Source organism: Nerophis ophidion, linkage group LG05 (genome assembly GCF_033978795.1).
Source record: "Nerophis ophidion isolate RoL-2023_Sa linkage group LG05, RoL_Noph_v1.0, whole genome shotgun sequence".
Lineage (NCBI taxonomy): Eukaryota > Metazoa > Chordata > Actinopteri > Syngnathiformes > Syngnathidae > Nerophis > Nerophis ophidion.
The window spans coordinates 15,577,171-15,604,053 of NC_084615.1; the positions used below are offsets into that span (position 1 = coordinate 15,577,171).

General features: G+C 40.6%; 2 protein-coding genes across 5 annotated transcripts in view; both read left to right on the top strand.

Moving 5' to 3' along the window:
- Nucleotides 1–12,196, top strand: part of rom1b (retinal outer segment membrane protein 1b) — a 164,699-nt gene extending 152,503 nt beyond the window's left edge. The window contains exon 6 of the mRNA XM_061900184.1: nt 12,156–12,196. The gene's annotated coding sequence lies outside the window, so the exon portion shown is untranslated. The remainder of the gene's footprint in view (nt 1–12,155) is intronic.
- ccdc88b (coiled-coil domain containing 88B) overlaps nt 1–26,883 on the top strand; it is a 159,054-nt gene that overhangs the window by 111,706 nt on the left and 20,465 nt on the right. For all 4 annotated transcript variants that reach the window (XM_061900180.1, XM_061900181.1, XM_061900182.1 and 1 more), the window contains 2 exons: nt 4,415–4,558; nt 11,253–11,439. In XM_061900180.1, coding sequence (XP_061756164.1) covers nt 4,415–4,558; nt 11,253–11,439 — 331 coding nt within the window. The remainder of the gene's footprint in view (nt 1–4,414; nt 4,559–11,252; nt 11,440–26,883) is intronic.

Below are 26,883 nucleotides of genomic sequence, written 5' to 3' on the forward strand. Positions count from 1 at the left end.
TTTAGTGCTTTTAGATCTTACAGCTGCCTTTGACAGTCCAAATTCTATTAGACCGCCTGAGAGACTGTGTGGGTGTCAGGGGGACTACATTACAGTGGTTCAGATCCTACCTGTCTGAGAGGTCCTTCTCTGTCAGGCTGGGGGACGCCACCTCTTCTTCTGCCCCACTTTACTGTGGTGTCCCCCAGGGATCTATTTTAGGCCCCATCCTGTTCGTTCTTTATCTCCTTCCTCTTGGAGAGATTTCTAGGAAACATGGAGTGTTCTATCACTTTTATGCAGATGACTGTCAAATTTATATGCCAATTTCAAAACACCCCTTCTCAACTGGGGACACAAGGGACACAACAGAGGTGACACCACATGGGGACACAAGTTACTCAACACCGGTGACACCACATGGGGACACAAGGGACACAACACAGGTGACACCACATGGGGACACAAGGGACACAACACAGGTGACACCACATAGGGACACAAGGCACACAGGTGACACCACATGGGGACACAAGGAACACAACCCAGGTGACACCACATGGGGACACAAGTGACACAACACAGGTGACACCACACGGGGACACAAGTAACACAACACAGATGACACCACACGAAGACACAAGTGACACAACACAGGTGACATCACATGGGGACACAAGGGACACAACACAGGTGACACCACACGGGGACACAAGTAACACAACACAGGTGACAACACATAGGGACACACATTTGTCAGAGGTTGTGAACGTGCTCAGTTAGCTCTTCTTCAAACTGGAAGCACCAGCCATCATTTAGAGGGGAGAGCATTTGACATGACTGCTGAATACGGTTAGAATGTAACCTGTTCTAAAACGGCTGGTTGCAACCTTTACACGGACAGCTCGAGGGCGCTAACCTACCATCGTGTTGTAAGCATTATGTTCTGCCCTTATACGGCTTTTAGGTGATAAATATACAGTGGTGATCAAAAGTTGACATCACCAAAGGCGAATTAGAGAGTTTGGCAGTACATCCAACCGGCTATCGACCTGTCTATGCGACATCAAGGCTTGGTTAGCCCAGATTTTTTAATAATGAATGAGTGAAAAACGGAAATTTTAGTTTTTGGTCCGGCCCTCACTGACTTGGGACCATTGCAAAATGATGTGCGTCCCAAAGTCACCAGCCTTGGCGTCACTATAGACAGCGATTTCAAACTTGACAAACAAGTCAATGGCGTTTTAAAATCGTGTTTTTATCGTCTTCGTCTTTTAGTAAAGGTAAAACCGTTTTTATCTTTTAACCTTTTTGAACAAGTCGTGCATGCTTTTATTTCAAGTGGCCTGGACTACTGCAATGCACTTTATGCTGGCATTAGCCAAAAAGCTCTCTCCCGGTTGCAGTTAGTCCAGAAGGCGGCAGCACGACTTTTAACAGGGGCCAGGAAACGCCAGCATTTAACTCCAATTCTTCAGAGTTTGCAATGGCTCCCTGTTCATTTTAGAATTGATTTTAAAACATTGCTGTTTGTTTTTAAATCTTTACATGGACTGGCACCTCAGTATATCTTGGACTTAATCCAATTTTACACTCTGAGGTCTGAGAGCCAGTTCCAGCTCGTGGTGCCCAAGACCAGACTTAAGACCAGGGAAGACAGGGCCTTCTCTGTGGTCGGCCCTAAGCTCTGGAACACTCTGTTTTTAATGTTATTTATTTTTATATTGGTTTTATATTTATTTATTTTTTGTTTTTTTTTCAGTTAATCAAGAAACATGAAAAGGAGAAATAACCCTACGTGTCTGTTGCAAATAGCAAACAATTAATCCAGGCAGAGTGTGGTGAGCAACATGAATAAATAGCTCTCTGATTAGTGCTTGACAGCAGGTGAGCCTGCCGACAAATAATCAGAGGCAGGTGAACTAAATTAATACCCATGGAAACCAAAACAAACCCAAAAGTGCACAAAACAGGAATTTAGGAAGTCCAAAACTAACAGAACCTTACTGAACAATACATGATCCGGGCCATGGATCATGACAATGTTTGACGGTAGGCATGGTGTTCCTGGGATTAAAAGCCTTGCCTTTTCTCTGCCAAACATGTAGCTGGGTATTGTGGGCAAACAGCTCAATTTTTGTTTCACCTGACATCACATTGACAAAGAGAAGACCTTCCGGAGGAAAGTTCAGTGGTCAGATGAAACAAAAATGGAGCTGTTTGCCCACAATACCCAGCAATATGTTTGGAGGACAAAAGGTGAGGCCTTTTATCCCAGGAACACCATGCCTACTACCGTCAAGCATTGTTGTGATACATGGCCTGGATCATGTTTTGTTTAATTATGTTCTGTTAGTTTTTGAGTCCTTTTGTTCCTGTTTTGTGCACCTCCGGGTTTGTTTTGGTTTCAATGGGTGCTAAAGGCCTACTGAAATGAGATTTTCTTATTTAAACGGGGATAGCAGGTCTATTCTATGTGTCATACTTGATCATTTCGCGATATTGCCATATTTTTGCTGAAAGGATTTAGTCAAGAACATCGACGATAAAGTTCGCAACTTTTGTTGCAGATAAAAAAAAGCCTTGCCTATACCGGAAGTAGCAGACGATATGTGCGTGATGTCATGGGTTGTGGAGCTCCTCACATCTGAACAATGTTTGTAATCATGGCCACCAGCAGCGAGAGTGATTCGGACCGAGAAAGCGACGATTTCCCCATTAATTTGAGCGAGGATGAAAAAATTCTGGATGAGGAAAGTGAGAGTGAAGGACTAGAAAAAAAAAGACTAGAGTTAAGTGGGAGTGATTCAGAAGATATTAGACAAATTTACTCGGATAATTCTGGAAAATCCCTTATCTGCTTATTGTGTTACTAGTGTTTTAGTGAGATTATATGGTCGTACCTGTACAACCTGAAGGTCGGCCCCGCACCTTTCTTCAGCACCAGTCGACGGGTGGTGGCAATGCCCAAATCTGCCCTTCGCAAGGGACCCTCTTCGAAACACGATCTTTCGAAATGATCGCCGCATAATACACTGTACTTTGTGTGTGTGGTCCAATCCACACACACTGCTCTGTTTCACAGTAAAGCTTGACTGTGTCAGGCTTGGACTGTGGATGTTTGTGCTTCCTCGATGCAAGGATGATGTGGGACGAGTTAGGCATGAATGTAAGTATATGGTTGTTTATTTAATAAACAAATAAACAACAAAAAGCGCTCACAATGGAGGAAGAAACTTGGCTAAACATTACAAATGTGAAACAGAAACACCTGCTCGATGGCATGAAATGATGGACATAAACTAAAGGTCTTTGCACAAAAACAATTGGCTATGAATAATAATAAACTATAAACAAAACTAGCAAAATGGCATAAATACAAAAACTTACACGGCATGGAACTGTGGACAAGGACATGAAGGAGAGGCAGCATGGGTCGGGTGCGTGCGCATGTGTGAGAAGATCCCAGGCCGAAGACAAGAAAAAGGGTGACTTAAATAGTTCTGATCATTAGTGAAAACAGGTGTGAGGCTGAGAACAGGGACGTGACAGGTGAAAACTAATGAGTTGGCATGGAAGCAAACAAAACCAGGAAGTGCAAAACGTGACTGAATGTCCTAAATCAAAAACATTACATGACAAAACAAAACATGATCCATAGGTGTGACAGACTGTCATCTTTCGGGAATGTAAACAATGAAACTCCGGCTGTGTTTGTGTTGGTAAAGCCGGCCGCAATACACCGCTTCCCACCTACAGCTTTCTTCTTTGATGTCTCCATTGTTCATTGAACAAATTGCCAAAAGATTCAACAACAGAGATGCCCAGAATACTGTGGAATTTTGCAATGAAAACAGATGACTTATAGCTGGGAACGACACTGGAATAAAAGGGCTTTTACACGCACGCGTCATCATACCGAGACGTTTCAGCAGGATATTTCGGCGCAAAATTTAAAATTGCAATTTAGTAAACTAAAAAGGCCGTATTGGCATGTGTTGCAATGTTAAGATTTCAACATTGATATATAAACTATCAGACTGGGTGGTCGGTAATAGTGGGTTTCAGTAGGCCTTTAAATCATGTACATACCTGCACGCTATGTCAGGAATGGTCCGTCTGCATCCCGAGAGAACTAACCACTACGTGACAAGCATGGTGGTGGTGGTATTATGCTATGGGCCTGTTTTGCTACCAATGGAACTGCTGTTTTACAGAAACTAAATGGGACGATGACCAGAATAAAATGAAATGATTGCAAAGTCAAGACAGTCATGACATGATGTTCTTTACAAGTGTACGTACACTTTTGACCAGGACCGCACCTGCAATTTCTCAGAGTTTCCGTTTTTATTATTATTTTTTTTTACCCTAATTTTCACCTGCCAGGCTGTGTTTACAGTTTGTCTAAATGCGTGTGTGGTGTGATGTGCAGCCACAAGGAGCTGCTGGACGCTAAGAGCCAGCTGGAGGAGAGAGAGCGAGAGATGAAAAGGGCGAGAGAAGAGATGGAAGCTGAAGCCCAGCACAGATTGGAAAGAGAGCGAGAGCTGGAGAGGCTGAAGGAAGACGGCGAGAGGTGACTAGACCGCCATTAAGCGCCCGTCAGGTGCAAATGATATAACAATGTCGTGTGATTGAACTAATAGCAGCCCTTTAAAAGGACCACTTAAAAGACGTGCTAATTAGCAACTATTAAACCAATCAATGAGGTTTTTTTGGGCTGGTCAAACTCTCAAAAAATTTCTGACCGGTTTAAAAACAAAACTAAAAAAATAGCTGATAAAAGAAAGTAAAACTGAATGAAATATTTGAAATATTACTAAAAATTCTGATTGATATTGTTTTGAAAATAAATGTGTTTTAAAGGAGATCCGCACTTTTCTTTTTAAATGTCGCCTATCGTTCACAATCATTATGAAAGACTTGATGACGCATGCAAATTTAAAAAAATATTCAATAAATGCGATCAAAAGTCTGCCTCCAATGGTGCTTATGGACGTCGCTCAATTCCGCCTATAAAAGCTCTTAAAAATACCTCCATTAAAGTTTTATATACATGATGTAAGTATATGTGTCATGTAGTAACATGCATATTAAAATGGAATTTATACATTTTTTAATTATATATATAGTATCTAGTAACATTCATAATAACATGTAATATATACATGATGTAATTATATATGCAGTATCTAGTAACATTGATAACATTTAATATATACATGATGTAAGTATATATGTCATTTAGCAACATTCATAATAACATGTAATATATACATGATGTAAGTATATATGTCATGTAGTAACATTCATAATAACATGTAATATATACATGATGTAATTATATATGCAGTATCTAGTAACATTCATAATAATATGTAATATATACATGATGTAAGTATACATGTCATGTAGTAACATTCATAATAACATGTAATATATACATGATGTAAGTATATATGTCATGTAGTAACATTCCTAAACTCATGTAATATATACATGATGTAATTATATATGCAGTATCTAGTAACATTCATAACAACATTTAATATATACATGATATAAGTATATATGTAGTATCTAGTAACATACATAATAACATGTAATATATACATGATGTAAGTATATATGTAATGTAGTAACATTCATCATACATGATGTAAGTACACATGTAGTATCTAGTAACATTCATAATATCATGTAATATATACATGATGTAAGTATATATGTAGTATGTAGTAACATTCATAATAACATGTAATGCATACATGATGTAAGTATATATGTAGTATCTAGTAACATTCATAATAATGTGATACAAACACAATGTAAGTATATATTTTGTATCTAGTATCATTCATAATAACATGTAATATATACATGATGTAAGTATATATGTAGTATCTAGTAAAATACATAATAACATGTAATATATACATGATGGAAGTATATATGGAAGTATATATGCCATCATAACACGAGGGTGATGGACCAACTTCCTATTTAATAGCGGAGCCAAAACAACAACTGGCTGAACTGACCTCCTTCGTAGCCGCCCTGCTGACACGCACACACACTGTCACTAGCTGTGTGGTGCACTCACACTTTGAAATCACACAACTCCCTAACTTTGACAGCCAGGTCGCTGACATGATTAGGAATACAAAATAACAGTTATTTGATCTTGCTGGATTGATAGATGTAAAGATAAGACAGACAGACATTTCACGACCATGTAGACCTATCTGCCCGAAGTGACAAATATTTATTTGAAAGCTTTAGGGTACCTGAGCAGTCCCCCCTTTCTTTAACTTACGTTTTGACATGTATTCCCCCCACGGTATAATACTAATTTCTCTTCTGTAATCTGTTTATGTTTTCTTTATGTGTTTGATGCCCATCTTTTCCACCAAAATTGTGCCCTTATATGGGGAATTACTGTAAGTGCGTTTACCTATGCAAATTACGGAATCAAGGGTGTTTATATATTAATATTGGGGAAATAAGGGTGTGTTTATATGCAAATTATGATAGACACGCACGCGCTAACCATTTGGCATTCGGCAACTTAAGAACAGCAGGTGGGAACAATTTGGCCGTTTAAGAACATATCATGAATTAAGTGCATTTACCTATGCAAATTATGGAATTAAGGGTGTTTACATATAAACATTGGGGAAATAAGGGCGTGTTTATATGCAAATTATGATATACACGCACGCGCTAACCATTTGGCATTGAGCAACTTAAGAACAGCAGGTAGGAACAATTTGGCCGTTTAAGAACATATCATGAATTATGTGCGTTTACCTATGCAAATTATAGTATTAAGGGTGTTCAAATATGCATATTGGGAAAATAAAGGCGTGTTTACATGCAAATTATGATAGACACGCACGCGCTAACCATTTGGCATTGAACAATTTAAGAACAACAGGTGGAACAAGTTGGCCGTTTAAGAACATATCATGAATTAAGGGGAGTTTACCTATGCAAATTACGGAATTAAGGGTGTTCACATATGTATATTGGGGAAATAAGGGCGTGTTTACATGCAAATTCTGATAGACACGCACGAGCTAACCATTTGGCATTGAGCAACTTAGGAACAGCTGGTGGGAACAATTTGGCCGTTTAAGAACATGTCATGAATTAAGTGCGTTTACCTATGCAAATTACGGAATTAAGGGTGTTCACATATGCATATTGGGCAAATCAGGGCGTGTTTATATGCAAATTATGATAGACACGCACGCGCTAACCATTTGGCATTTGGCAACTTAAGAACAGCATGGGGGAACCATTTGGCCGTTTAAGAACACGTCATGAATTAAGTGCGTTAACCTATGCAAATTACGGAATCAAGGGTGTTTACATATAAACATTGGGGAAATAAGGGCGTGTTTATATGCAAATTATGATGGACACGCACCCGCTAACCATTTGGCATTGAGCAACTTAAGAACAGCTGATGGGAACAATTTGGCCGTTTAAGAAGACGTCAAATTACAAATTGCAAATTACAAAATTAAGGGTGTTTACACATGCATATTGCGGAAATGAGGGCGTGTTTATATGCAAATTAAGATAAACACGCACGCGCTAACCATTTGGCAACTTAAGAACAGCATGGAGGAACAATTTGGCCGTTTAAGAACACGTCATGAATTTAAATGGACTTCCATGAGGAAATCACTTAGGAAGAAAGATAAGAGGAAACGTTAGGAACTTATTGATGAATGGGGCCAAAACGTTTGTTCACTGAGACAAAACACATTTTTATTCGATCTGTGGTTCGTAAATGGACACGTTTGTACAATAAGAGGTTTGCGAATCAGGTGCAATGACAGCCTTTCTTTTCTTTGGGCTTGCATTTGGTGCCTTGCTCCTGGGTGAGCAGTGTCCAGAGATCAAACAAGCCGTCAGAATATCGACAATCATCAAACTGATGAACATTTTGGGTGAGAATAAAGAGATAACGATGACAACCACATAGTGCTTCAGATGTCACCTGTCAAACATCCTATCACAATATCTTTTTGATCCTGCGATAGTCTCGAACGATAATAACTTTTGTACATGTCGACATGTGCTCTATTTCATCCTAAAAGCTCTGAAGACACACTGGGAAGATAAAATAATCTCGGGCCGGTGTTTATTTACGACGGAATATTGCAAGGGTTCCCCACTGTGAACATTAGATCTCACTGGAGTGTTGATGCTGCAGATGATTGCTTGCTTCAATAAACTTTCCCAGGCCCGAGTTTCAAAGTACATGCTGCACATCAATCATTTCTTTTCCAGGTCCTATCCCAACAAGTATGTAGCTGTGTGGCTCGTTATGTTGCCGAACATTATAATAATGGATTTCATTTAGCCAGCACTTGATCCAAAGCACACTGCGGGACATGAGGAATGAGCAAAGCTCGAGACTGTGTGTGTGTGTGTGTGTGTGTGTGTGTGTGTTACTATCGTTGTAAATACAGATCTATATATCTAGAAAGTGGTGGTCCTAAAGATGTAGGCATTTTTCACAGGTCTCAAGAAGGTTTGAAATGCAAGTTTATGTGTGTGTGTGTGTGTGTGTGTGTGTGTGTGTGTGTGTGTGTGTGTGTGTGTGTGTTACTAATGTAAATACAAATCTATATATCTAGAAGGTGGTGGTCCTAAAGATGTTGGCATTTTTCACAGGTCTCAAGAAGGTTTGAAATGCAAGTTTATGTGTGTGTGTGTGTGTGTGTGTGTGTGTGTGTGTGTGTGTGTGTGTGTGTGTGTGTGTGTGTTACTAATGTAAATACAAATCTATATATCTAGAAGGTGGTGGTCCTAAAGATGTTGGCATTTTTCACAGGTCTCAAGAAGGTATGAAATGCAAGTTTGTGTGTGTGTGTGTGTGTGTGTGTGTGTGTGTGTGTGTGTGTGTGTGTGTGTGTGTGTGTGTGTGTGTTACTATCGTTGTAAATACAGATCTATATATCTAGAAAGTGGTGGTCCTAAAGATGTAGGCATTTTTCACAGGTCTCAAGAAGTTTTGAAATGCAAGTTTGTGTGTGTGTATGTGTGTGTGTGTTACTAATGTAAATACAAACCTATATATCTAGAAGGTGGTGGTCCTAAAGATGTTGGCATTTTTCACAGGTCTCAAGAAGGTATGAAATGCAAGTTTGTGTGTGTGTGTGTGTGTGTGTGTGTGTGTGTGTGTGTGTGCGCGCGTGTGTGCGTGTGTGTGTGTTGCTAATGTTGGAAATGCAAATCTATATATCTAGAAAGTGGTGGTCCTAAATATGTAGGGATTTTTCACAGGTCTCAAGAATGTATGAAATGCAAGTTTGTGTGTGTGTGTGTGTTTTTGTGCGTGTGTGTTTTGTGTGTGTGTGTTTTCTATTAATGTTGTAAATGCAAATCTATAAAAACTAGAAAGGGTGGTCCTAAAGAGGTAGGCGTTGTTCACAGGTCTCAAGAAGGTATGAAATGCAAGTTTGTGTGTGTGTGTGTGTGTGTTTTTGTGCGTGTGTGTTTTGTGTGTGTGTGTTTTCTATTAATGTTGTAAATGCAAATCTATAAAAACTAGAAAGGGTGGTCCTAAAGAGGTAGGCATTTTTCACAGGTCTCAAGAAGGTATGAAATGCAAGTTTGTGTGTGTGTGTGTGTGTGTGTGTGTTTTTGTGCGTGTGTGTTTTGTGTGTGTGTGTTTTCTATTAATGTTGTAAATGCAAATCTATAAAAACTAGAAAGGGTGGTCCTAAAGAGGTAGGTGTTTTTCACAGGTCTCAAGAAGGTATGAAATGCAAGTTTGTGTGTGTGTGTATGTGTGTTTGTTATTAATGTTGTAAATGCAAATCTATAAAAACTAGAAAGGGTGGTCCTAAAGAGTTAGGCTTTTTTCACAGCTCTCAAGAAGGTACGAAATACAAGAATGTGTGTGTGTGTGTGTGTGTGTGTGTGTATTACTATCATTTTAAATACAGATCTATATATCTAGAAAGTGGTGGTCCTAAAGATGTAGGCATTTTTCACAGGTCTCAAGAAGGTTTCAAATGCAAGTTTGTGTGTGTGTGTGTGTGTGTGTGTGTGTGTGTGTGTGTGTGTGTGTTACTAATGTAAATACAAATCTATATATCTAGAAGTTGGTGGTCCTAAAGATGTTGGCATTTTTCACAGGTCTCAAGAAGGTTTGAAATGCAAGTTTGTGTGTGTGTGTGTGTGTGTGTGTGTGTGTGTGTTACTAATGTAAATACAAATCTATATATCTAGAAGTTGGTGGTCCTAAAGATGTTGGCATTTTTCACAGGTCTCAAGAAGGTATGAAATGCAAGTTTGTGTGTGTGTGTGTGTGTGTGTGTGTGTGTGTGTGTGTGTGTGTGTGTGTGTGTGTGTGTGCGTGTGTGTGTTGCTAATGTTGGAAATGCAAAATCTATATATCTAGAAAGTGGTGGTCCTAAATATGTAGGGATTTTTCACAGGTCTCAAGAATGTATGAAATGCAAGTTTGTGTGTGTGTGTGTGTGTGTGTGTGTGTGTGTGTGTTTTTGTGCGCGTGTGTTTTGTGTGTGTGTGTTTTCTATTAATGTTGTAAATGCAAATCTATACAAACTAGAAAGGGTGGTCCTAAAGAGGTAGGCGTTTTTCACAGGTCTCAAGAAGGTATGAAATGCAAGTTTGTGTGTGTGTGTGTGTTTTTGTGCATGTGTGTTTTGTGTGTGTGTGTTTTCAATTAATGTTGTAAATGCAAATCTATAAAAACTAGAAAGGGTGGTCCTAAAGAGGTAGGCGTTTTTCACAGGTCTCAAGAAGGTATGAAATGCAAGTTTGTGTGTGTGTGTGTGTGTGTGTTTATTAATTTTGTAAATGCAAATCTATAAAAACTAGAAAGGGTGGCCCTAAAGAGCTAGGCTTTTTTCACAGCTCTCAAGAAGGTACGAAATACAAGAATGTGTGTGTGTGTGTGCGTGTGTGTTTTGTGTGTGTGTGTGTTTGTTATTAATGTTGTAAATGCAAATCTATAAAAACTAGAAAGGGTGGTCCTAAAGAGCTAGGCTTTTTTCACAGCTCTCAAGAAGGTATTAAATGCAATAATGTGTGTGTGTGTGTGTTTGTTATTAATGTTGTAAATGCAAATCTATATATCTAGAAGGTGTGGTCCTAAAGATATGGGCATTTTTTGGAGGCCTCAAGAAGGTAACAAATACTAAAATGTGTGTGTGTGTGTGTGTGTGTGTGTGTGTGTGTGTGTGTGTGTGTGTGTGTGTGTGTGTGTGTGTGTGGCTCAGGCTGCAGGCCCAGCAGAAGGATCTGGTGGCGTCGCAGGCAGAACTGCTGGCTCAGGGATCGATGCTGCGAGGCGAGCTCAGCTCCTCCCAACTGGAGAGGACTCGACTGGAGGGCGAGCTCAGCACCTTGAGGGAAGCCAACCAAAGTCTGGACCTCAGCAACGCCCGCCTCACCAGCCAGTACCAGGTAGGAACCAGCCTTCGTTGACCTCTGCCAAGGCCGAACAAACCATCCACTGTAAACTGACGAGACACAGTCACCCTCCAGTCCTGTGGGGGGCAGTAATGTTCACGACAAAGTGGGTGGCAGCTGACACACACACACACACACACACACACACACTGCACAACTAGCACAAATCTAAATTCACACATTAACACTCTTTATTCTAGTCATTTCTTTCTTTAAAGTATTTGTGACTGACTTACCGTATTTCCTTGAATTGCCGCCGGGGTGCTAATTAATTTAAAACCTCTTCTCACTCCGGCGCTTACCAAAGGCATGCAGTAAAGGCAAGCATGCTCTAATTCTCCTAAAGCCTCTTCTCACTGCACTGCTTACAAAAGGCATGCGGTAAATTTAGGCCCGCGCTTATAAATTTGAGTGTGATGTAAGGATACCATCATGAAAAGCACATTTAATAAAAAACAACGTTACTATGGTTTTACCTTTACTTATAAATGAAGTCCATGCGTAGCTCCTTCTGATTAAAAGCATCGATAACTTGTTTATAGAAGTCTTCCTTATCTTTCTTCAGTTTTAAAAGTCTCACTGTCTCGAAAGTCCAGTTTCGAAAACTGTTTTATTTTAGATATGTAATCCTCCATGTTAAAAGTACAAGCGAGAGGAAAATATAAACGATCGCTGCTGACTCTTGCTGCTTGTTGTCACTTTTTCTGCAGCCGAGTAGTCGCAAGAAAGATCACTAGCGCCCTCTACTACCAGGAGGCGGAAGTCACTTAATGACTCATATTTGACACATGCAGCTACGGTATATTAATAAAACATAGCTGCTTACTGTTGTTCTTTTTAGCATATCCAATAGCTTGGACCTTAAATCCTACTGAATAGCTCTTAATCTTCTTCCCTTTATGCGATTTCAAATGATTGAAATCAGCCTCCTCCATTTTGAAAATGATGACAGGGAAAGTGTCACTCGTGATGTGACGAGTTTGACCCGGCGGAAATACTAAGCATGCGCTAATTATTTTGCGAAGCGAGTATGACCAGGCAGTAATTCAAGGCAGGCGCATACTATATACCCGGCGGCAATTCAAGGAAATATGGTAGTTTACAAACCATGGGATAAGTTTTAAATTATTTGGTGCTTGCACAGACTTCAGAGTGTTTGGTATCTTTAGTGATGACTGGTGGAATGGTGGATGGAGGCTTAGCAATTTGGACGCATCATCAGCAGTGTGCCCCTGTGTCACCGGGCGTTTCGTCCTTATCACTAGACGCCCTCTCCAGGGTGATCAGCCCCGGGCTTGCGTAAATCGTAATTAATCATGAGTTGCTTGGTGTTGAAAAGCAGACTTCTCATGGGACTATGCATGGCAGGGGCGTCCTTCACCCTGAGTCAAGCCTAAGTTGACCGCATACCTCCTGTCTTGCTACTTGGCGGACCAGCAGGGGTCTTTCCTCCTAATGAACAGCCACTGGCTGCCTCTTTCGGCTGCCTCCGATGTAGCTTTGATGGCTATACAGAGACTTTGGCCTTGACTCCCAGGTCTGCAAGCAATGTGGTGGTAGATCTCACCACAGACCCTCTGCAGCCCACCACCACCGGGCGGACCTCAGTGTTCCACCCACGATGTTGTGCTTTATCTACAAGCTCGGCATAGCTTTGGTTTTTCGAACGTAAGCCTCATCCACTGAGTCATCCCAGGGTACTGTGAGTTCGATGATGACAACCTTTTTTTGTGAAGGGGACCAGCACACCACGTCCAGTCTCAGGCTGATTACAGCAATCTCCGGAGGAAACACAAGTTGCCGGCCAAGATCAACCAGCATCCTTCAGTCGCGGGCTAAGCATAGCTGGCCTCGCTCAGGTGGTATGGAGCCGCTCCTGACTACCTTACTTAGCCCCTTCCCGGACAAAGGTAATGGCCTGCTGGTGGTGGTAGGGAGTTGATGGTAACTCGTTTGTCCTCCAAGGTTGACGCAAGGGTCTTTAGAGTTTGATTGTGATGCCACGTGTAACGTCCTTGAGTGAGACTGGTTTTGCACCCTGTGAGACTGTGCTTGAGGGTGGCTGGAATGGAACAAAGGGCACAAACCGGGTATTCGCCGGACCACTGGTGAAGATTAACCGGTTTTGTAAGGATGTCGTATTTAGCTCTGATGACAAATAGTAATGTCATTGTTTTATAGGTATACATTCATATTATATAACATACCGTATTTCCGTGAATTGCCGTCGGGCATGCCTTGACCTACTGCCGGGTCAAACTTGATTCCCAAAATTATTAGCGCATGCTTACTATTACCGCCGGGTCAAATACGTGACGTCACGAGTGACTTCCCCGTCAACATTTTCAAAATGGCAGAGGCAGCAAGGTCGGCAACCTATACCACTCAAAGAGCCATTTTGACTCATTTCACAACGGCAATGAGAGCCGTAAAACCCTTCTGAAATGTATAATGATATTACACAGCATAAAGATGTTTATTTGCTTTTACTATTGTGTAAACCAGGGGTCTTGTTCATCAGCCACACCGGTTACACTCAAAGTTGTCATATAAACAAGTTTAACACTCTTACAAATATGTGCCACACTGTGAACCCACACCAAACAAGAATGACAAACACATTTCTGGAGAACATCGGCTCTGTAACACATTATAAACGCAACATAAGAATTACCCAGAATGCAATGCATCCATGACTCTTACTGCTTGTATTATTACATCCCCGCTACCACCAACCACCTCCCCCTGAATGCATTGCATTCAGGGTAATTCTTATGTTGCGTTTATAATGTGTTACAGAGCCGATGTTCTCCAGAAGTGTCTTTGTCATTCTTGTTTGGTGTGGGTTCACAGTGTGGCACATATTAGTAAGAGTGTTAAACTTGTTTATATCTCAACCTTCAGTGTAACCTGTATCACCCAGTACGCCTTCCAATATCGTCCGTGTGATGATAGAAGCAGCGAAATGCATCTGTCAAATGAAGGTTATTCCAAGCCTTCAGTGCTGAAAAAAATAATTGTGAAAACAGTTTTTTTTATTAAATGTGCTCTTCGTGATGGTATCCTCACATCACACTCAATTTTTTACTGCATGCTATTGGTAAGCGCAGGGGTGAGAAGAGGTTTTAAAGTTATTAGCGCCTGCTTACTATTACCGCATGCCTTGAATAGGCGCATGAGTGAGAAGAGGTTTTAATTTAGTTAGCGCCCCGGCGGCTATTCAAGGAAAGACTTCTCCAGAAGGGACACACATCAGGTTCACTCTGACCAGCAGCCAGAAGGCGTTTAAAGTGACCAATCATGACGGAGGGGGAGTTGATGGGTTGTGTAGTCAATGAAGAGAAAGAGAAACACAATGTAGAGTCAGAAAGTGCTGTAGGAGCGTATATTTAGTTAACACTCGCAACGCAATTTCAATGCACTAAATTAGTCTGATTTCTCAAATAGTTTGGCTCTAACAAATTCTTCCTATAACCCATGTAAACACCTTAATCTGATCGTCTTTGGCTTTTAAAAAAGCAGACTACCACACCTAACCACGATTGGAAACCATATTTTGGAGGGGGACCCTTGGTATCACGCGCCTGTTTCGCATCGTTGTGCCAGGTTTGATTCTCTCGAGGATGCGTCGAAGCGATGAACACAAGGAAAGATTTAAAGGATTTATTTAACCAAAAAGGAGCTCTGAAACAAAAACATTGAAGCTAAGAAGAAGGCAAACAAAAGACGCTAGCATGAGAGCTAGGATGTACAAATAAACTAAACTTGGCACAAAGGCACACAATGTAAAACAAAACACAATTAGCATGAGAGCTAAAACGACAAATGGCTTAGCATATGAGCTAGCGAGAAAACACATACCAGACGTAATGTTGCGTGAAAGCAAGCTAGAGTCCCAGACTGAACAGACAAAAGGGGAAGGCTTATATAGTGAAGGTGATTAGTAGGGACAGGTGTGCAGGACCGTGAGTAGCTGGTGAAATCAATGAGTAACCATAGTAACGAACAAAACAGGAAATAACAGGGTCAGACGGAGAAATGAAAACAAAACTGGAACAATAAACAATAATGTGAGAAGATCCGAGTACGGATCTTAACACTCTCAACTCTCAACACCAGGGATATAACTCCAAAGCAAGTACCATATAATCAAAACAGGCAACAACTGGAACTTAAAGGAGACTTTCATTGCCTCACAAATGAAAAAAAGGGAATATTTTGAAGAGTATCGATGGGAGAAAAAAACAACATATTTATTTAAGAAGGTAGTTTTGCGTCCGACCAGTCTTCCTCTCAGAAAATTAAAGACACTTGTCAAGCCCAAGTTCTTTCGAATGACATGTATGTTGAGTAAGAAAGACCACCAAATTAGAATAGCAATATTCTCAAGATTTACTAAAGCTTAAGGAGACCAGCCCTCACAATGCAATAATACCAGCATCAAAAAGAGGTCTGAAAATCAAAGAAAAACAGGGCCCTCCCGCCCAGAAAGCAATACAACCTTTTTGTTCAAAACTGATAAGACATCTGTCCTCACAGTTTGTTGTCAGCAAAGGTGACAAGTGGCTGAGTTTACTAGTCGAGACTAGGAGACCGAGTGATATAGTCAACAGGCTAGTAAAGTGAATTATTCATGAAGGAAACACTAATTGTACGCTCTGTGAGCACTGTCCTCACACCAGCCAGGAAATCTTTTTCTCCGGTGGTTCGGCAGCAAAGTGGATCCGTCCACTGCAGAGACGAGTAAAAGGTTGACAACTGCAGGGGGAACCCTTGAGCAAATCAAGCACTTAAAGCTTACTGCGCTTCTAAAAGCCAGCCTTAACTAAAGCGAGCGTTTAACTCGGTCCTCATAAAGCGGCGGGCACCTGCAGGTGCAGTAAAGGGAAGAGGAAGCACACACGCAGGAAACACACCTTGCACTCAGGTGTTTAATATTCAACGTGCCGCCGGAACATTTGCATGCAAAAGCGGGATTTAATGCGCCGCGGCGGAGACAACTTGGAAACATTACACTCACGGAATAATAAAGCTAATTTATCTGAAGCGTTATTGGGCAATTAAAGCAAACATGTTAGGGATTGATGGCAGGTTTTGGAGGCTGTAGTACACAGCTGCGGTCAGGGAGGAGTCGTTAGCGTCTCATCACGCCAGACTTTGCCAATGGAAGCGTGGGGGGGGGGGTAGTGATCCGTAAGACTGACTTCAAATCTCAGCGTGGCTGAGTATTAAACACGCTCCCTTCTGCAGCTGCCTGAGGGATTACAGCCGTGCACCTTGAGTCTGCACTAAGGTGGGAGGTGTTGTGATGCAGTCCTGATCAAAAGTGTACGTACACTTGTAAAGAACACGATGTCATGGCTGTCTTGACTCTCCAATCATTTCTACAACTCTTATTTGTTTGTGTCGTCGTGATTGGAGCACATACTTGTTGCTCACAAAAATCATTCACGAAGTTTGCTTCTTTTATGAATTTATTATGGCTCTACTGAAAATGTGAGCTAAATCAAAAGTATACACACAGCTATGTTAATATTTTCTTACATGTCCCTTGGCAAGTTTCTGTCAGAGTTTGTTTGTGACGAACCCCAAGATGCAGAGATGGAGTGAAAAAACATGATTTTATGTAAATAATAGAACAAGGACAAACAAAAGGGTACTAACACAAAGCGTGCACGGGGTGGATAACAAACTAAGGGAGCTAGCATGAGAGCTAGAAAACAAAAAGGAAAAATTGTATGTGCTGTTGTTGTTCTATTGTTATTGTTGTTATTGTTGTATTTGCCGTTGTTGTTTTTGTCTCTCTGTCTAATCCCCCTCTTATCCCCACAATTTCCCCCTCTGTCTTCCTTTTTTTCTCTTTCTATCCCCTCCTGCTCCGGCCCGGCTGCACCAAATGATAATATAAATACATTTAATAAAGTCAAATTCAAATTAGGCAACAAGAGAAGTATCCTACACTTCTCTTTTGTAAAGTGAATCTGAACAGCCGATTTGCCTATATGATTTGCCTGAGAAGCTGGACAGGACAAAAAAAAAAAAAGGAAAACAAAAAGGAACTTAGCATGGAAGCTAGCAAGAATCGAGCAGGAAACAGAAGTCGTGCATGTAATATGAAAACAAACTTGAAAGGCGGTAAGCTAAAAAACGGAGGACAGGAGCGACAATACAGAAGTGACATCGACAGTAATCCAGCACTGACTGGATGGGAAGACAGGTCTAAATAGGAGCGGGCTGATCGACACCAGGTGTGGCCAGGTGCCAATCAGCCGCATCTGAGGGGAAAACAGCACACAGGGGAAAAAAAAACAGGAAACAGACAAAATAACAGGAACTAAAAACAGGAAATACTAAACACACACAGAGGAAAAACTAAAACACACAAACTGTCAGTGGCAAGCCTGACAGATTCACTGCAATAAGGCGCATTTGGTAGACCACCCACAAGCTTCTACTTACATTTTTCACCACAAAATTGCTGCAGTTCAGCTAAATGTGTTGCTTTTCTGACATGGACTTGTTTCTTCAGCATTGTCCAGAGTCAGGACTTTGGGAAGGCCATGCTAAAACCTTCATTCTAGCCTGATTTAGCCATTACCACTTTTGAGGTGTGTTTGGGGTCATTGTCCTGAAGGAACACGCCAACTGCGCCCAAGACCCAACCTCCGGGCTGATGATTTTAGCTTGTCCTGAACAATTTGGAGGTCAATGTCCCATTTACTCTCTGTAAAGCAGCAGTTCCATTGGCAGCAAAACTGTCAAAATTTGTTTGTGACGAACCCCAAGATGCAGAGAAGGAGGCAGGCATTGAGTAAGGAAACATGATTTAATTAAAATACTAGGACGAGAACAAACAAAAAGGGTACTGACGAAAGGCGCGCACGAGGCGGATAACAAACTAAAAGAGCTAGCATGGGAGCTAGAAGATAACGAGCAAGAAACGGAAGTCGTTACTTGGGGCGGCATGGCTCTGTTGGTAGAGTGGCCGTGCCAGCAACTTGAGGGTTGCAGGTTCGATTCCCGCTTGTGCCATCCTAGTCACTGCCGTTGTGTCCTTGGGCAAGACACTTTACCCACCTGCTCCCAGTGCCACCCACACTGGTTTAAATGTAACTTAGATATTGGGTGTCACTATGTAAAGCGCTTTGAGTCACTTGAGAAAAGCGCTATATAAATATAACTCACACAATTCACTTGTAGTATGAAAACAAACTGGAAGCAGGAAACAAAAAACAGTAAGCTACAAACAGCTACCGAAATATAGCTTACTGCTACGCTGCAAAGACACGACAGGAGCGACATTACAGAAGCGACAATAATCCAGCACTGACTGGAGGACAAAGCAGGGAAAAATAGGAGCGGGCTAATTGACACCAGGTGTGGCCTTGTGCTAATCAGCCGCAGCTGAGGGGAAACATCGCTCAGGGAGAAAGACAGGAAATAGACAAAATAAGAGTGCTGACAGGAAATACTACACACACAGGAAAAACTAAAACATACACCAAACTGTCAGGGACAAGCCCGACAAAAACAGACCCAGAGCATAATACTACCACCACCATGCTTGACGGTAGGTGTGGTGTTCCTGGGATTAAAAAAACCTCACTGTGACAGTCTCTCGCTGTCGTGCGGGTTCCACGGACCACCAAATAGGAACATTGTTGAGCAGGGTTGTGACTTTGTTTATTTTTGCAAATAAAACCTCGGTGCAAGTCGCTTTTCAGCTCGCTCGTCGGCTGCCTCTTGCTCTCTTCCTCTCTCGCTCCGCGTCAGCTTCCCTCTGGCTCCTTCTCGTCTCTCCACCTCTCTCCCTACGTTCACGGCTGTCGGCCTTTTATACAGTGAAAGAGGATTACTTGATTTCCCCCAGGTGCGCGATCCACACACCTGATCTTGATTGCGGCGTCCCTCCCGGCGCACCCCACCTCACCGCTCTCTCGCCGTCCCCGCTTCTTCGGGCTCCGCCGTGCCCTGCCTCGCTGTTGGACTGCAGGTCACGCCTCCTCACTTTTTCTCCTCCAAACATATTGCTGGGTATTGTGGCCAAACAGCTCCAATACCCAGCAATATGTTTGGAGGAGAAAAAGGTGAGGCCTTTAATCCCAGGAACACCAGGCCTACCGTCGAGCATGGTGGTGGTAGTATTATGCTCTGGGTTTGTTTTGCTGCCAATGGAACTGCTGCTTTAAATGGGACAATGAAAAATGAGGATTACCTCCAAATTGTTCATGACAACCTACCTAAATCATCAGGTCGGAGGTTGGGTCTTGGGCGCAGTTGGGTGTTCCAACAGGACAATGACGACAAAAGTGGTAAAGGAATGGCTAAATCCGGCTAGAATGAAGGTTTTAGTAGAAAAGCCTTCCCAAAGTCCTGACTTAAAGGTGTGGACAATGCTGAAGAAACAAGTCAATGTCAGAAAAGCAACACATTTAGCTGAACCGCATCAATTTTGTGGTGAAAAATGTGAGCAGAAGCTTGTGGATGGCGAACAGAAGCGCCTTATTGCAGTGAAACTAACGTCTATGGGATCATGTTTTGTTTTGGTCATGTTCGGTTTTGTTTTTTGGACAATCAGTTCCTGTTCCTGCACTTCTTTGTTTGCTTTGTTACCATGCCAACTCATTAGTTTTTACCTTGTCCTCATGTCACGCCCCTGTCCTCATGTCTCACACCTGTTTGCACTAAACATGTCCATTATTTAAACCTGTAGTTGCCAGGTGGTCAGCCTGGCGACTTTACCTATACTTCTTTCATGCCATGCCATGCCTGTTTAATCATTCTGTCCATGCCATGTACGTTTTTATTTTTTTTAATGTCACAGTTATTGAGTTTTGTTTTTTCTGTCCATAGTCTCTGCCTTTGTGCAAGGTTTTCTTTCATAGCCAAGTTTGTTCTCCGCCATTGTGCACGCCTTGCGTTCACTTCTTTTTGTAGTTATAGTGTAAAAATAAATATGCATTTACACTCAATTCTTGCTCGTGCCAACTTTCCTTTGCCTCGGAAAAACAATCCAAACGCCAAAGTCCACGGTTTGACAGACACTTGCCAAGGGACATGTAAGCAAATATTAACATTGCTGGAAAATCAGTTCCAGTTCCTGCATTTCCTTGTTTGCTTTGTTACCATGCCAACTCATTAGTTTTCACCTTGTCCTCATGTCACCCCCCTGTCCTCATGTCTCACACCTGTTTGCACTAAACATGTCCATTATTTAAACCTGTAGTTGCCAGGTGGTCAGCCTGGCGACTTTACCTATACTTCCTTCATGCCATGCCATGCCTGTTTAATCATTCTGTCCATGCCATGTACGTTTTTATTTTTTTTAATGTCACAGTTATTGAGTTTTGTTTTTTCTGTCCATAGTCTCTGCCTTTGTGCAAGGTTTTCTTTCATAGCCAAGCTTGTTCTCCGCCATTGTGCACGCCTTGCGGTCACTTCTTTTTGTAGTTATAGTGTAAAAATAAATATGCATTTACACTCAATTCTTGCTCGTGCCAACTTTTCTTTGCCTCGGAAAAACAATCCAAACGCCAAAGTCCACGGTTTGACAGACACTTGCCAAGGGACATGTAAGCAAATATTAACATTGCTGGAAAATCAGTTCCAGTTCCTGCATTTCCTTGTTTGCTTTGTTACCATGCCAACTCATTAGTTTTCACCTTGTCCTCATGTCACCCCCCTGTCCTCATGTCTCACACCTGTTTGCACTAATCATGTCCATTATTTAAACCTGTAGTTGCCAGGTGGTCAGCCTGTTGACTTTACCTATACTTCCTTCATGCCATGCCATGCCTGTTTAATCATTCTGTCCATGCCAAGTACGTTTTTTTTGTTTTGTTTTTTTAGTGTCACAGTTATTGAGTTTAGTTTTTTTGTCCATAGTCTCTGCCTTTGTGCAAGTTTTAGTTTCATAGCCAAGTTTGTTCTCAGCCATTGTGCGCGCCTTGTGTTTGCTTCTTTTTGTAGTTATAGTGTAAAAATAAATACGCACTTACACTCACTTCTTGCTTGTGCCAACTTTCCTTTGCATCGGAAAAACAATCCAAACCCCAAAGTCCACGGTTTGACAGAAACTTGCCAAGGGACATGTAAGCAAATATTAACATTGCTGGAAAATCAGTTCCAGTTCCTGCATTTCCTTGTTTGCTTTGTTACCATGCCAACTCATTAGTTTTCACCCTGTCCTCATGTTTCACACCTGTTTGCACTAATCATGTCCATTATTTAAACCTGTAATTGCCAGGTGGTCAACCTGGCGACTTTACCTATACTTCCTTCATGCCATGCCATGCCTGTTTAATCATTCTGTCCATGCCACGTAAGTTTTTATGTCACAGTTATTGAGTTTTTTTTTTTTTGTCCATAGTTTCCGCCTTTCTGCAAGTTTTTGCTTCATAGCCAAGTTTGTTCTCCGCCATTGTAGGCGCCCAAAAATAAATATGTACTTACACTCACGTCTTGCTCGTGCCAACTTTCCTTTGCCTCGGAAAAACAATCCAAACCCCAAAGTCCACGGTTTGACAGAAACTTGCCAAGGGACATTTAAGCAAATATTTGGATTGCTCACATTTTCAGTAGAGCCATAATAAATTCAGAAAAGAAGCAAACTTCATAAATGTTTTTTCATGAGCAACAAGTATGTGCTCCGATCACGACATCACAAAAAATATATAAGAGTTCTAGAAATGATCGGAAACTCCAGACAGCCATGACAGTGTACGTACACTTTTGACTGGGGCTGTACCTGCTCGTCTAATGAGGAACATTAAAGGAACATTGTGGTCGTGTTGTTTCTGGCGTATTGAAAGTGAGCAGTAAAACACACTCGGGTTGTCAGACGCTACAAATTCGCTTCCGTGGGAATCAATGCAAGTTTCCTGGGGGCGCAGGTTCCAGTTTGTCACGCTGCATGTGTACTCATTGACCACTTACAGTTTGTCACGCTGCATGTGTATTCGATGACCACTCGCACTTCTTTCCCTTGCATGTTTCTGCACCGGCTGACAGGAAGCCAATAAATAGTGGCAGACGCTGGGTTTTAATGTGAGGCGGGGACTCACAATCTACATGCTGCCCATAGAAGTGTGAAGGGGACACGATAGACTGAATAAGAACAACAGCTACTTCACACAACTCCACCAAGGTCATACGAAAGGGTTCTTGTCTGCTGAATTGTTCTGTATTATAAGAAAATGCATGATTTTAGCCGGGGGGTGTTAGTGGATGAAATATAGGTCTAACTGAGACCTACATAGTGGTTTTTGTTTTATGTTTCTACGACATTCCTACTGGACGTTACAGACAGTTTTGTTTGTGTGTTCTTCTTAGGGGGTGCTAGAACGCAGTTTTGAGTTTTGTTGTTTGGTTTTTTGATTATATCGCAATGTTTGCCAGTCTTGATGTGTGTGTCAAATTTAGTGAGTTTTGAAGCATGTTAAGCGGGTCAAATTGCAGCTCAAAGAGGCGGCAGCATAATAAAAATGATAACTAAAGATGCAAGCAGCGATGGACGGGACCCCTTTGGCTGCTGCCTCCGCGGTAGAAGATGGATGGATGGATTATTACACAGATAAAAAGTTGTACACACATGTGTTATACATCAGTCTCATAGTAATAACAGTTGTAAAGTGGCTGGGGCATTTTATAAGGACGCCTTGGTGCCGCCATTTCGAGACTCTAATGCAGTTGTTGTATTGAAGTGGGAATAGCAAACTTTCTGTTGATTTTTGTTGGGGCGGTCAGTGGATGAAATATAGGTCTCAGTGAGACCTATATTGAGGTTTTTGTTTCATGTGTGTATGACAGTCCTACAGTTTTGTCTGAGCAGAAAGCCGCCATTTTGTGACAATGGTTCTTTGCGGGCTCATAAAATCCAAAACAGGGGTAGTAATTAAAATTATTTCTTTCACTTTTAATCAGAAGGGTTCAATCTCTGTTCTGTGCTTATTTGAAGCCGAAACAACAAATGGCCTCAGAGCAGATAATGTTTGAAAAAAAGCAAATTTTTTTTAGCCAACTTTTGTATAGAAGTGAGAATAGCAAACTTCCTATTGATTTTAGCCTGGGTGTGCCAGTGGATGAAATATAGGTCTAACTGAGACCTACATAGTTGTTTTTGTTTCATCTTTCTACGACATTCCTACTGGAAGTTAGAGATAGTTTTTTTTGTGTGTACCTCCTAGGGGGCGCTAGGGCGCAATTTTAAATTTTTGTTGTTTGGTTTTTTGATTAGATCGCAATTTTTGCCAGTCCTGATGTGTGTGTCAAATTTTGTGAGTTTTGAAGCATGTCAAATTACAGCTCAAAGAGGTGGCGGTATAATAATAATAATAATAATAAAGAGTAATAATAAAACCTTGGAAATTCAATAGGGTCCTCTGTCCCAAATGGACTTCGGCCCTTAATAAAGTAAAAGTACTCACAATGCTGCCCTCTAGTGTTGTTATAAAGGTATTGCTGGATTTCCACAGTGTGTATACGTAATTTTTTTTTTGCAAATATTAACTCATTTGGAATGTGATGCCTGCAACATGTTTCAAAAAAGATGGCACAAGTGGCAAGAAAGAGTGAGAAAGTTGAGTAATGCTCGTCCGAGACTTATTTGGAACATCCCACAGGTGAACAGGCTAATTGGGAACAGGTGGGTGTTATGATTGGCTATAAAAGCAGCTTCCGTGAAATGCTCACTCGTTCACAAACAAGGACGGGGCGAGGGTCACCACTTTTTTTTTTCCTAAGTAAAATGTTTAAGAACAACATGATATTACGCCCCTTGGATCCCTCAGGCGGTACGGCGTCAAAAAGCCACATCAGTGTGTAAAGGATATCACCACCTGGGCTGAGGAACACTTCAGAAAACCACTGTCAGTAACAACAGTTGGTCGCTACATCTGCAAGGGCAAGTTAAAATGCCAAAAAATGCCATTTTGGAGTACTTATACACACACTGTATATATGTATACTACACCGTATGTATGTATACTACACTGAATGTATACTACACTATATGTATGCATACTACACTGTATGTATACTACACCGTATGTATGCATACTACACTGTATGTATGTATACTACACTGTATGTATACTACACCGTATGTATGCATACTACACTGTATGTATGTATATTACACTGTATGTTTACTATACTGTATGTATGTATACTATACTGTATGTATACTACACTGTATGTATGGATACTACACTGTATGTATGTATACTACACTGTATGTATACTACACTATATGTATGTATGCTACACTGTATGTATGTATACTACACTGTATGTATGCATACTACACTGTATGTATGCATACTACACTGTATGTATGTATACTACACTGTATGTATGTATACTACACTGTATGTTTACTATACTGTATGTATGTATACTATACTGTATGTATACTACACTGTATGTATGCATACTACACTGTATGTATGTATACTACACTGTATGTATGCATACTACACTGTATGTATGTATACTACACTGTATGTATGTACACTACACTGTATGTATGCATACTACACTGTATGTATGTATACTACACTGTATGTATACTACACTATTTGTATATGTATATGCACTGTATGTTTACTATACTGTATGTATGTATACTATACTGTATGTATACTACACTGTATGTATGTATACTACACTGTATGTATGTATACTACACTGTATGTATGGAAACAATACACTAAACTCTATGTAATTATCCTACACTGTATGTATGCATACTACACTGTATGTATGTATACTACACTGTATGTATGTATACTACACTGTATGTATACTACACTATATGTATGCATGCTACACTGTATGTATGCATACTACACTGTATGTCTGTATACTACACTGTATGTAAGTATACTACACTGTATGTATGTAAACTACACTGTATGTATGCATACTACACTGTATGTATGTATACTACACTGTATGTATACTACACTATATGTATGTATGCTACACTGTATGTATGCATACTACACTGTATGTATGCATACTACACTGTATGTATGTATACTACACTGTATGTATGTACACTACACTGTATGTATGCATACTACACTGTATGTATGTATACTACACTGTATGTATACTACACTATATGTATGTATGCTACACTGTATGTATGTAAACACTACACTGTATGTATGGAAACAATACACTAAACTGTATGTAATTATCCTACACTGTATGTATGCATACTACACTGTATGTATGTATACTACACTGTATGTATACTACACTATATGTATGTACACTACACTGTATGTATGCATACTACACTGTATGTATGTATACTACACTGTATGTATACTACACTATATGTATGTATGCTACACTGTATGTATGTAAACACTACACTGTATGTATGGAAACAATACACTAAACTGTATGTAATTATCCTACACTGTATGTATTAATACTACACTGTATGTATGTATACTACACTATATGTGTGTATGCTACACTGTATGTATGTAAACACTACACTGTATGTATGTATACTACACTGTATGTATACTACACTATATGTATGTATGCTACACTATGTATGTAAACACTACACTATATGTATGTCAACATTACACTGTATGTATGGAAACAATACGCTAAACTGTATGTAATTATCCTACACTGTATGTATGCATACTACACTGTATGTATGCATACTACACTGTATGTATACTACACTATATGTATGTATGCTACACTGTATGTATGTAAACACTTCACTGTATGTATGTAAACACTACACTGTATGTATGGAAACAATATACTAAACTGTATGTAATTATCCTACACTGTATGTATGTAAAAAGTACACAGTATGTATGTAAACACTACACTGTATGTATGTAAATAGTACACTGTATGTATGTACACACTACACTGTATGTATGTAAACAATACACTAAACTGTATGTATGTATCCTACACTGTATGTAAGTTAACAGTACACTGTATGTACGTAAACACTACACTGCATGGATGTAAACACTACACTGTATGTATGTAAACACTACACTGTATGTATGTAAACACTACACCGTATGTATGTAAACAGTACACTATGTACGTAAACACAACACTGCATGGATGTAAACACTACACAGTATGTACGTAAACACTACACTGCATGGATGTAAACACCACACTGTATGTATGTAAATAGTACATTGTATGTATGTAAACAATACACCAAACTGTATGTATGTATCCTACACTGTATGTATGTAAACAGTACACCGTATGTACGTAAACACTACACTGCATGGATGTAAACACTACACTGTATGTACGTAAACACTACACTGCATGGATGTAAACACCACACTGTATGTATGTAAACACTACACTGCATGTATGTAAACAGTACACTGTATGTACGTAAACAGTACATTGCATGGATGTAAA